This window comes from Sarcophilus harrisii, chromosome 4 (genome assembly GCF_902635505.1).
Source record: "Sarcophilus harrisii chromosome 4, mSarHar1.11, whole genome shotgun sequence".
NCBI classification, from domain to species: Eukaryota; Metazoa; Chordata; class Mammalia; order Dasyuromorphia; family Dasyuridae; genus Sarcophilus; species Sarcophilus harrisii.
The window spans coordinates 285,317,123-285,329,995 of NC_045429.1; the positions used below are offsets into that span (position 1 = coordinate 285,317,123).

A 12,873-nucleotide genomic window follows, 5' to 3' on the forward strand; every position below is an offset into this window, starting at 1 on the left:
CTGACTTTGTGTGAAAAGTGTTTTGTAATTGTGTTCATATAGCTTCCTATGTTTACCTGGGACGGTAGACTCTCAAGTATTTTATATTGTTTACGGTTATTTTTTTTTCTTTTTATCTGTTTCTGCTGGGCTTTTTTTGGCTATCTAAAGAAATGCTCATGAGAATGTGAGTTTCTTGAGAGCCCTCTGACTGGGGATGCTTTTGCTTTTGCTCTAATAAGAGCTTAATAAAAAAAAAAAAATTACATTCTCCAAGTCATCTAGGCTGGCAACTTAGCAGTTATCAAGTCTCATTGATTTTATTTTATTAACAGCTCTCATATGTTCTCATTGTTTCCACCTTGAGGTAATGCCTCATCACCTCATAATTGGATAATTGCTATAGCATAAAGTATCGTTTGAAAAAAATTATTTCAAGTTTCTCTCCATTTCAATTCATCCTTCATTCAGCCTTTGAACTGATCTTCCTTAAGTACAGGTCTGACCATGGCACACTTCCTACCTCCATTCAATCACCCTATTGTCTATGGGATCAAATATATAATCCTCTTTTTAATAATAGTTAGCATTTATATAGTCTTTATACCAGGCACTAATGTTATCTTATTTGATACTCACAACCATCCTGGGAGGTAGGTGAAATTATCCTCATTTTAGAATTGAGCAAACTGAGGCAAAGGACAAGTACCTTACCCAGGGTTTATACAAGTGTCTGAGGTGAGATGTAAATTCAAATTTCTCTGAGGCCCAGTGCATTATGCTACTTAACTGATTCCCAAAAGAAATAATCTGGCTTGTAAAAACCTTCATATCCCAGCCTCTGCCTACCCAGCTAGTCTTCTTATATCTTATCTAAATTGCACACAACCCTAGACACTCCATCTTCTGAATGGAGTATCTTCCTTGATTGTCCTCCATGCCAGGAATTTTCTCCCTCTTCCCTTTACCTCTCACGTTACATGGTTTCCTTCAAATTTCATCTACAAGTAATCTCTTCCAGACCTTTTTTATCTTAGTACCTTACCTTTTGAGACTACCCCTGATTTTTGAGAAGATACTGGATTTTGTTTTTCTTTATATCTATCTACATTCCTTAATACAGTGCCTGACACATAAAAGGAATTTAAATGCTTTTTGACTTGATTGAATATGAGGGGAACCTGACTTTGGGGTCCTATCTTTCTGCCACCCCCACTCTATTCAGAAAAGACAACTACCAGATGCCTCAAGGTTAGACCCTGGCATCCTTGGGATTACCTTTACAGCCTCAAGTTTGGGGTTGGCAAGCAGTTTGATGTAGATGAGAGGTGATAGGTGATTTGATCCTGGGCAAATCTATTTTTGCTATTTGGCGTATGAGGGATTCAAAAAACTCAGCTGGAGAAATTTCAGAATTGCACTGGACTGTTGTGCTGGATTGAACTAATCTGTTCCACTTAAGTAGAACTTAAGTAGCACTCTCTTGTATCCTGTCATCCTTTTCTATCTCATATCCCCTCACCCTAATCTCATTTAATTTGAATGTGGTTTTTTTTTTTGCATCAGTTTATCATGGAGTAAAATTAGAGACAAAGACTAAGGTGTGGAAAGACATTACTAGTTCCTTCTCCTCCAAGGGAGGGGGGCAGGTAATAATGAGTGGAGATCATGTTTAAATGACCCAAAATAGAGGCAAGTTAAAATGGAAAGCTTATTAGATTGCTAGAATTTAGATGTGGGCTTTAGTCCCGATTTTTGCCAATGATCATCAATAATTGTCATATATATGTGTATGTGTGTGTGTGGTTTTATAGAATTGACAAAATATTTTCCCCATAACAATTCTGAGTGTTTTCTTTCTATAGATGAGGAAAACGAGGTATAGTTAACCTGAAAAATGTTCAGTCCTTGGGAAGGCATGTTCATTGAGCTAGATCAGGGCTTCTTAAACTTTCTCCCGCCATGAATCTTTGGACTAGATGACCTTTGTGGTCTCTCCAGGAGATGAGAGTAGTAGAATGTATCAGTAGTATCATCTGGAGTAGTAGAATGCTTAACAATGTCTTGCATGTACTTGAGATGTTTCATGAATATGGCGAATTGACTTAGATTGGATTGGAGAATCTGAACAGGAAACTTGTAGGCAAGATGTAGGGGTGGGCCTTGAAGAAAAGGTTGAAATTTGAGGGATATAATTGGGGGGGAGATCACTAGCTACATTCTAAAGCAAGATTAGGTTTGGGACCAATCAACTTCAGTGGTCTCTACGAGCGCTCTAGAAAGGGCTGGTTAGGGGTCATAGTCTGAAGGCCATCCAGTTTGGCTGGTTGAGAGTTTTGAGAAAATAGGTGATGGTGACCTAGAACTGGGAATGGGATTGAGGAAATCCAATACAACACTAGTATTTTTATCTTGATTCTGTAACAGAATCCAGGTCTTGTAACAAGACCTGGTCAGAGAGTGGTGGTGAATTACAGAATGGCTCAAGGAAACATCGAGAAGACACTGAGCATTTTGCCAAGCGATCCTTCTTCTGGCTGTCACTTATGACTTCCTCCTTACTGCCTGAAAGGAGAATTATTCTCTTTGTTCCACCCAGATCCCCCAAAATGTCCTTACACCATTCTGCCTCCCCAACTATCTTTTTAGTTCCAAATCGCCCTTAAATACCTCTCAACTGTCATTCTGTCCTCATTTTGTGTATATCGTCCTCTGTCATGTCTTCTCCCTCAAATTCTTAGTTTGGGGCACTGTCCTTTTTTGGTAGCCTTTTATTGCCTTCAAGGTATGTGAATCCTTCCCCAAATTTCCCCACCATTGGGGTTAAAAAGACAGAACCATGTTATAGTGAAGATTTGTAGGGATGGAATTGAAATGTATGGTAACATAATCTGAGTAAAATTAAAGGAGAGGGGAAAGATACTGAGAGGGTGAAATAGGAGGAGGAGGGTAAATCAATTTGTTATCTTATGTTTTTTGCACAGAATGAGGACAGTGAAGAACTGGCTTAGTAAGGCTGAAGGTAGCAGGAACCACCAAGATAGTTTGGGACTAAAATAATTTGGGAACAATAAGGCAGTCTAAATATTAGTGAAGGGCGAGACTCTGGATTTAAGTAGTTTCAGACAAGACTGGAAGATCTGGAAAGTTATCAGTTTAATTAGATGGGGAAAAGGGGTGGAGCCATTGTGAACAATGGTAGTTAGGCAGCCTCCACCCTTGGCCGAGGGGCAGATGTCAAGAGCCCAAGATGCAGCCTAGCTCCCTGATCTCCAGGATGCATCCATAGGTAGCAACAGATTAGTTTGGGGCAGATAGAAGAAAGGAAGGGGAGTTGAGGCAGAGTTTGGTTCCTAAGAGAAGAGGGGCTTAGTAGCTGAGCAACAATACAAACCCTCTACCTTGGTAGCTCTCTTTCTCTTCTATTGCCAAATCAATTTGGACCCAAAGTGAAAAGGGTGAAAAAGAACCTTATTTTAGAAACTGAAGCCCAAGGTTATCTTGCCCAAGTCACCCAGTAGCAGAGATGAGAAAAGAATTCAGATCTTTTTAATCAATCCAGGGTTTTGCTCTATAACATGTTTACCCAAGGTCAAGTCCAGCAACACTCCATAAGAAGGATGGAAATTTAAGGGATGATACCTAACAGAAGATGCAACTCTGGCAATCAGTGTGTTGCCTCAGAAGACAAGGTCTTTCCAGATTAGGATTTATATTACTATTGCCATTTCCCCAAGAGGGTTGTATGTATGTATGTGGGGGTTGAGGGTGGGTGGCAGAATAAAAAGCTGCCCACAAACTCAGAGGAACACTGTGTTCTCACCCACTCAAGGTCTCAGGACTGAAGCTGCGTTGGAAGGGGCTGGTGAGTTTGGGAGTGGGGAGTAAGACAAAAATGGTTCTATTTCCATCTATGGCCTGGTAACTTCTGGTTTCTAAAACTCTCCCGGCTCAGAGATGGCAATTTTTAATTGGATGGTAACACTTAAGTCCATTCCTGAATTTCACAAGAATGTCCACCACCTGGGGCCCTAAAGCTCCAAAATTGTCTGCTCTTCAAAGTTGCAGTAGTGGAAAAGTGGAAAATCATGCCAAGGGCTGGAGGCAGATCCCATATGGCCCCAATAGGCCATAATCTAGTCACTTTTTTCCGGGCAGGCATCGCTGACCTCACAATTCAGGCTCTGCCTTGGAGATGTAGGCCATCCAACTACCAACAAGCATAATTTATGCTCTTGTGAAATTTAACTTTTTTTTTTTTTTTTTTTTGGGGGGGGGGGGGGGGGTTAGATCATCATTCTTTAGTTTCTACCACAATTTTGTTTCAAAGAATTTGGAAAATTTCGAAAGGGACAGAAATCATAGAAACCTTGGATGCTTTTAGAAGAAATTTTCAGTGATGTCAGGATTTGAAATAATTTACCCACCACCTTTCTATGATCTGCCTTTAATCTCTATACTCTAAATTTGACTTCTGTTCTTTTCTCAAATATAACCTTTCATTTTATATTGCAAACTAGGGCAGTTTTGGGGAGGGTGAGGGGTGCAGATGAGTGGTAAGCTATGAGTATCCAGGTTTTGGTCATATTTAAAAACTCCCCTTTCCCCCCACAGTCATTGGACTGAAGCTGTGCCTTTTCCTCCACTTTATTTCATACTCCCACCACACCACCACAATAATGACTTCTTCTTAATTTAAACTAAAAACCATTAGGGGTTCTGGAAAGGTGTGTGTGTCCTGGGGGAGAGGGAATGGTGTCTCAGCCTGAGGTGTTGGGGGAAGGGGAGGAGCTAAATCAGCGGATGGTCTTGACAGGGCTCTTGAAGTTGCTGGCTGCCTGAAGCTGCAGTTGATAGGCCATAGGGTGGATCTTGAAGCCATACAGCCTGGAGAGAAGAAAGGATAAGAGGGAAAACTGGGACTAGTCCCTACATTCTCATCCCACTACTGCTACTGGGATCTAAAGGGTGCCCTTTGTGATCATCTCCCAACAAACTATCTCCACTCAGTTTCCAAGGAAGTGTTCCCAAGAACCAAGAAAAGAGTGATAGTGAGGCCTAACCCATTCTTCAATTCTCACCTGGGCACAAATTGGTTGGCAGGCCTTTTGGGCCTGTACTCAGGATGCACCATGAAGAGCATGTGGGGAAAGCCAGTGCCAAAGTAAGCACCATCTGTGTGGTGGTGCCTGGACGACTTGGGGGTGTAAACATCCATGCATTTGGGGCAGTACAGCTTCACCATGGCCTCACCTGGTATGTCTGAGAGTCCTAAGAACAGTAGGAGGCAGTTTCAGCATCTGGTTCTTCACCTTCCCCCTGCTTCCAACCAAGGACCCAAGCATTTGGTTCCATAAATCCCAACTCTACTCCTCCATAGGAATTCTTTCCCTTCTATTCCCAATACTTACCAATGGGCAACATGGGCTGATTCTCACAATATACACGGGGACAATAGCCAAAGTCTCCCTGCTGGTATTTTTCCAACTGAGAAGGGGAATATAATTGAGAAATAGAAGCAATGTTAATGTACTGGCTCAACAGAGATTATACATACAAATAAATTATGTGTATGTGTGTGTATGTGTATGTGTGTGTGTGTGTGTGTGTGTGTGTGTCTACTTCTAGATCTTGGTAAATAGATGTATAAATATTCTTGGGACACATTTCCACCACAGGTATAATAATAAAGTGCTGCCCCAATCTTTAAAACTACACGAATCTCATACACACATACAAAAACATAGAATAACTACACAAATTATTTTTTTTCCTTTGCTTCCATTATGACTTCTTCGTTTAGACATGAAATTTCTTAACTTTGTCCTTGTGAAACTAGTGGTCATCTTAAAATTAAGATAGTCATCCCCACAAATGTTCAATGGTTTCTACTTCCCTAATACAGAGCATAAAAACCACACAGAAACTACAGATTACAGGACAAAGGTGTCATGAATAATAAATAAACAAAAACTAATTGTGGAATAGACTAATTTTGAACTTCATCCTCCCAGATGGTAAAGTCCTATGCAAGTTTTAACGCCCTGCTTTCTTATCTAAGGATAACAAAAAAGTAATGTGCACTTAAGTTTCTTTTCATTTCCTCAAAAATCAGAAAACAAAATTGGATTGAGGTGGGATAACCTCACCATCTGGGCGATGCCACGGTTTGTAAGGATGTAGCGGGCATGAATCAATCCATACAGCATCTCAGCTGCCTGCTCGATCAGGTCACTCTGGTTGGGGTTGTCTTCCAATTCCTCATCTGAAACATGTCCCCCACACCCAAACCAGGATACCGTCAGCTGTCATTCAACCCTTTTCCTATTGAACCCTACCCATCCCAAAGAAACACCAATCAGGTCAACCTTCCCTCCACCCTCCTTTTGTCCCCAGCCCACTCGCCCTTACCCTGCCCAGGAATCTGGGCCCAACTGTCTAACCGCCTTAAAAAAACAGTTCTTTCCACAAAATATTACTATGTAAATCTGAATTTCCTCTGCTTTCCCTCCCACAGATCTGAAACATGAACCAAAGCAAACGATCTGGTTATTTAGGTGGCAATAGGAGGTTGAAAGACACTGAAAGGAAAAAATTGGGGGTAGGAGGAGGGCAAAGCAGAGATAAGGCAAGGTTAACTTTTGTAATTAAAATCAAGAAGTGGTAGGAGTTGTATAGCAGGTCCAGAATACTAAGGAATTCTATTACAAAAAAATTTAGGTTAAGAGTTATGTGTGCTGATTTGAAATTATACTCAAAAAGTTATCAAACTGTACATACCCTTTGATCCAGCAGTGTATACTGGGCTTATATCCCAAAGGGATCTTAAAGAAGGAAAAGGGACCTGAATGTGCAAAAATGTTTGTGGCAGCCCTTTTTGTAGTGGCCAGAAACTGGAAATTGAATGGATGCCCATCAATTGGAGAATGGCTGAATAAGTTGTGGTATATGAAAGTTACAGATTATTACTATTCTATAAGAAGTGACTAGCAGCATGATTTCAGAAAGGCCTGGAGAGACTTACACGAACTGATGCTGAGTGAAATGAGCAGGACCAGGAGATCATTATATACTTCAACAATACTACTATATGACCACCAATTCGGATAGACATGGCTCTCTTCAACAATGAGATGAACCAAATTAGTTCCATTTGTTCAAAAATGAAGAGAACCAGCTACACCCAGCGAAAGAACTATGGGAAATAAGTATGAACCACAACATAGCATTTCCATTCCCTGTTTTTTTTTGCTTGTATTTTTGATTTCCTACTCGGGTTATTTTTACCTTATTTCTAAGTCTGATTTTTCTTGTGCAGCAAAATAACTGTATGGATATATATACAAATATTGTATTTAACATATACTTTTAACATATTTAACATGTATGGGACTGCCATCTAACGGAGGGAGTGGGGGGAAGGAGGGGAAAAGCTGGAACAGGAGGTTTTGCATGGGTCAATGCTGAAAAATTACCCTTGTAAATAAAAAGCTATAATAAAAAAAAATTTAAAAAAAAGTTATGTGTGCTGAAAAAGAACTAGGAGAATCAGTCAGGTAACTAGGGATCATAGAGAAGACACAGGCATCTGGGAAAAGTAAATTTTAGGGGGTGGATAAGTGGGTATCTCACCAGGTTCCAAGTCGAGGATCATGTCTAGTGCCTGTCTATAATGGGGCACTTGTTCATTGAGCCCTGTGAGGTTGAACTTATCTTGGATATAGTCTTCATCCACCTGTTAGAATGCAGAAGTGAGGGAAGAACTCTGGTTTTTGGATTACTAGCACTAGGATGGGAAGGGAGACAAGTTACTACTGACATGTCATATAGCATAACTATCTATTTTGCCCCTAAAGAGGTGCTCCATCTCAATGCCCTTACTACTACAGCAGATTACTTCAATCTGACAGTAATCTAAAGAAGCTATCTCAGTCTTTCTCCTTATGACAACAGAGGTTCTTAGTCTGGGGATCCCGAACTTCCCCCCTCCCATTCAATATTTTGATTACTGTATCAACATAGCTTATTTCCCCTATAATCTTATGTCTCTAAAAACATTATTCTGAGGTGTCCATAGGTTCTCCCAGACTTGGTAACGTCTACTAAATAAGATCGATCCAGACTATCTTTAGGGTCACAATGACATGGTATGTGATGACTGCTGAGAGAAAGCAACAAGTCCTGTGTGGCTAGCACAGAGAAAAGAGACTAAGCATCTAATTCCTAGAAGGGAGTGGGCACATTGGGAACCGTTCCTATCAGTAAAAGGGGAATCTGAGGAGCACTTAATGACAAGAAATCTTACCTCACAGAAGAATTCATTGCCACGAAGGCCACAGAACCATGAGATCCATGATACTTCCTCTGAGCTACTCATCTTTACGTCAGCTGAGGGAAAAGAGGTTAGCTTGGAGGACGAAAGGCCAGCCTCTCCAGAGCTACCCTGGCCCCCTTTCCTAAGGAAGGATCACCATTCCCCTCTCCGGGCTGTTATGGGGTGTGTTGCTCCATAATCAGATGAGAAATCCTCTCTAGCCTCTCCCCTGCCCGGCAACACCAAGGCTTCTCCATCACTCACCTTTTAGAGTAAGCCTTTTTTTCCCCAAGGCTCAGAAAACCTGTGTCCCTCCCCTTTCCTTCTCCTCCCCCCCCCCCCCACGCCGTGTGTATGCGTGTGTGTGTGTATGCGTGTGTGTGTGTGTCTGTCTGTCTGCCTGTCTGTCTGTCTGTCTGTTGGGGGAGAGCGATCCAGGCCTGGCCCAGGGGCCCTCTCCACAACTCCTTACCGGCCCCTTCAGCTGCCCGGAAGGCCCTCTCCTCCCCCCAGGAGGCCGAGTCCCAACCAACTTCCGCAGGGCCGGTTTCCTGGACTGTTCCCTCCGAGGCCCTCGGAGTCTCCGGGGGTTTAGGACTTCTCCGGGGAGGGCCCTCGGCGTCTCCGCGCACCTTAGGTCCGAGGCAGCCTTGGCCTCCCTTATTCTTCTTTTAGGATCTCTCCCTCCCCAAGGCCAAGCGTCCTCAGGTCCCGCCCCCAGCGTGCGGAGAGTCACCCTCCCTCCCACTCACCTACCGGGCCGGGACTGGGGGGGGAGAGGGAGAGGTTGCTCCCAGGGGCGGCAGCGGCAGCACCGAAGCCGCGCAGCTAAGGCCGCGGACCCGACCGCGGCAGGAGAAGTAGGGGAGGGGAGGGGACGGGAGGGCGTAAAGGGGAGGGGAAGGGGGAAAGAGAAACAGGAGGGCAGGAAAGTACACGGAGCGCAAGCGCAGACGGTCAAGTTTCCCGATGGAAGACGGGAGATGAAGTTCCGAAACAGTGGTAAGAAAGGGCTAGGAGAATACGACTTCCGGAAGTCCCCTTTGCCCCTGCCCTATCAGTGAAATAGGGCAGGGGCGGAGCCATAAAGGAGGCCCCTGGAGGCTGCTAGCTAAAATGCTGGAAATAGGAACCCGAGATCGAGGTTAACGCTAGTGCACATGGGAAATGTAGTCTCATACCCACAAAAGGCAAGAGCTAGACCAAGTAGGTTTGGAGAATCTTTCTCCAACGCGTCTCTCAGGTATAGTATCTAAAATAATGGTCTAGCTCTTCACCTCATATTCAATCTACTGCATATCTCCCAATCATCTTCCTGTTATCCCTCACCCATATTTCCAGTCATCTCCCTTTTTCTCATCATCCCCCTTAACTAGCTTTCATCATCCCATTCTTCTCAATCATTCTTCATTGATTCAATACTTTAACAAGCATTTCTTAGTTGCCTGTCATATTCAAGGAACCGATGGGGTTGGAATTACAAAAAAAAAAAAAAAAACATGAAAAACAGTCCCTGTAAATAAATGCCAGGCACTTGCATATATTCTAGTACTCTAGTTGATCTCTGATTTCATTGATGTAGATATTCCTCAACTCCCCCATGTGGAAGTACATAAATATAAGATAATTGGATAGAAAATCAAAATCTAGGAGGATTAACAAAGGATTTTTGTAGGAATTGGCATCTGAGTTGAATCTTGACAGAAGCTAAGAATTCCAAGAGAAAGATGGTGAAGTACATTCCAGAAATGAGGGACATTTTTCTTGTGCATTTTCCTAAGTAAAGTTGGAAAGTCTTTCCCCTACGTATCTCATAGATAGAATGTCTAATATAATGATTCTCGATTTATTTTTAATCTTTAAAGGCACAATATGGCACAGAATCGGGAGATGGAGTGCCAAATTCTAGGAAAAGCAAACTGACCTATTGGTCAGTTTGACTATGACACTAATAAATAAAGGTGTGGGGAGTGGCACTAATTTACAGGTGATAAGGAGATAAGGCCATATTCCAAAAGACTGTGCTAACCTTGAATAGGAATCTCTTAATCACATCATGGAGTTTCCTACATGACCAAAGACCACCTTAACCTTGAATAGGCAGATATCTAGACATCTCCTAATCACATCCTGGAGCTTCCTACGTGACACCTGATAAGCTCATCCTTGGGCGGGAAACCAATACCTGTACTAAGTTCGGGCAACCCTGCTGCTATATATACCTATATTATTGCACTAATTAAAGGAGGCTTGATTAGATGGTTTTGTCTTGCCTCCCTCCTGCATGTCCCCTCTCTCTTGCTTTTGTCTCTCTTCCAGGGTCCACACACTCTGCCTCTTGGGCCCAGGCATGAAGGAAAGTAGTGTGCAATAAATTTGGGAAGGGAAACTGGAACCAGATTCTGGCTTTAAATGCTAAGTTGAGGAATTTGTATTTTATCCTAGACCTAACAATAGCTTATAGTTCAACAAAACAATAGTTCTATAATTTTCTTGATTAGGGGAGCAAGATCTTTTTTGCTTCTAGATAGATTATTGTAGATTGGAAAGGGAACAAATTGGAAGCAGAAAGAGCACCTGGGAATTGTTGAAATGGTTCTAAGTGTGAAGAGTGCTGCTTGCATGGTAGGAAATGAGTTCTATTCTGGACATGCTGAGTTTGAGATTGCTACAAAACATCCAGGTAGAGATGTATGGCAGCCAGCTAATACTTTATTCATAATGTTTTTGTCCTTGTATCCCAAGTGCCTATTACAATGGTTAGTACATTGTAGATGCTTAACAAAATTTTGTGGAACTAATTGATATAGGACTTGGAATTTGGGAAAGCAATTAGGGCTAGATGTATACATTTAAGAGACCTTTGTATATATATATGGGAATTGATATGAAAGAAATGTTGCAGAGAAAGAGAAGAGGGTCCAAGATAGAGCCTTAGAGGAGCTAAAAACCACCTTTTAGTGGTTTGAACACCTATGATGTTCCACCAAAGGAGACTGAGGAGTAGTCATTCAAGTAGGAGAACCCAAAGAGAAAAATATAATGAAAGCTAAATTGAGATCAAATATTTAGGAAGAAGGGGTGATGAACAGTGTGAAAAATTAAGAAGTTAAAAAGGATGAGGATTGAGAAAAAGCCATTGATGTTATAAAGTTAGTAATTTATCATTAAGAAATTATTAATAACCTAGGAGAGAACAGTTTTAATTGTGGTAGTGGGAGGCTTTTTCTGTTTGGCTGTGAAATAGAAATAGCTTGAGTGTATGTCAGGGTCAAGTGAGGCTTTAGGGAAGGATGAGAAAAGCTTTAGAACATGTTAGTAGACAGTGGATAAGAAGATTTGAAGATGGAGGGGGCATGCTCATGGACATAAATTGAAGGGTACAAGTTGAGAGGGAGTTGATAAGGAGAAAGGATGTTTTCTTATAGGAGACTGGCACAAAGGAGAAAATGGGGAACAACTGAAAGGGTTGGTTTATAGAATAGGTGAGAACAGAGAGCTCCTTTAGGATGGCTTCTCTTTTATCAGTAAAATATGAAGGCCTTCCCTCATCCCATTTTCCTTTATCTTCATCCCTCCATCATAGTTTATCTCCAACCCTTATCCAATTTCATTATCCCCATCTTCTATTTTCTTCTCCAAATTGCCAATTAGCTCCACCATCCCCTATCCCTACTTCTCCAATCATTCTTATTATACCAGTTTATCCCCTCTGCCAGCTCTACCAAATAGATCCTATTTGGATCTATAGTGTTAGAATACAGTCTATTCTCCTCCAGGATACTGAGTAACCAAGATTTCTTCATTGTCCCTTCCCTCCAGAGACTGGAGGCAGTATGACACTAGGGAGTGAAAGGCTTTAACCCCAACCTCCAGAGAAGGGGCTTGTCATAGGGAAAGGTCGCTAACCTGAGGCACCAGCCATCCTGTTAGTTGTCCCCTTGCCCTTGTCCATCTCCTCCTCCTCCTCCTCCTCCTCCTCCTCCTTCTCCTCCTCCTCCTCCTCCTCCTCCTCCTCCTCCTGTCTTAGGGGCTAATCTGGGCCTGCAGCAACACGGGGCTCTTTGTTGCCCTCAACAACAGCCCAGCCCTCAAATGTTGGTTGTTCTAAGAGTGAGAGGCAGCGTGGCCCTAATTCACGTTTAGACTTGGCTACACCCTGCAGGCCTGTGCCCACCTTCCTTGGGCAGTTGACTCCACTGAAACCCCGTCTCTGGCCCCAGGAAATGGGCTTTGGGGGCCACCTTGGGAGGAACGAGGAGCATTGTGGGGCGTTATGCAAACGAAGAACCATAACGGCCAGCGCCCTCCCCTCCCCCACCGAGGCCTCCGAGCCTCTGGGCACGCGACAACGTCCTGCTAAAGGGCCATTCGAATCAATAGGGGCTGCTAAGGGGTGGAGAAAAAGTGGGAAATGGGGCAGGCGCAGAATTACATTTCTATCTGTTTTTTCCCCGACCCTCGCCCCTCTCCAGTTCCCAGCTGTACATTTTGCAGACGCATATGGGTGCTGCCAAGGTGGCACGCTTCAGGTTTTACATCAGTTCTTGCCCGCGCCATTCCTTCGCACTGAAGCTGTA

General features: G+C 42.8%; 2 protein-coding genes across 8 annotated transcripts; both read right to left on the reverse strand.

Moving 5' to 3' along the window:
* Positions 1-608: 608 nt before the first annotated feature.
* On the reverse strand, positions 609-3,276 carry LY6G5C (lymphocyte antigen 6 family member G5C; the record flags this gene model as incomplete). The annotated part of the gene is given in 4 exon segments (XM_031968629.1): positions 609-2,406; positions 2,408-2,544; positions 3,164-3,218; positions 3,220-3,276. Coding segments are annotated over 4 exon segments (387 nt in total), but the record flags the coding sequence as incomplete, so codon positions are not given.
* Positions 3,277-4,608: 1,332 nt separating this feature from the next.
* CSNK2B (casein kinase 2 beta) lies at positions 4,609-12,870 on the reverse strand. 7 transcript variants are annotated; one of them, XM_031965178.1, is made up of 7 exons: positions 12,782-12,870; positions 8,285-8,367; positions 7,612-7,714; positions 6,129-6,244; positions 5,391-5,466; positions 5,061-5,250; positions 4,609-4,866 (listed from the first exon to the last, which is right to left on the reverse strand). In XM_031965178.1, exons 2-7 carry the CDS (start codon positions 8,354-8,356, stop codon positions 4,776-4,778), a joined length of 648 nt encoding a protein of 215 aa, XP_031821038.1. In that variant the 5' UTR covers positions 8,357-8,367; positions 12,782-12,870; the 3' UTR covers positions 4,609-4,775. The 7 variants fall into 7 exon arrangements, with proteins under 7 accessions (XP_031821038.1, XP_031821039.1, XP_031821034.1 ...); XM_031965179.1 differs by lacking the exon at positions 12,782-12,870 and adding an exon at positions 12,729-12,750; XM_031965174.1 differs by lacking the exon at positions 12,782-12,870 and adding an exon at positions 12,471-12,591.
* Between the last annotated feature and the right edge of the window lie 3 nt (positions 12,871-12,873).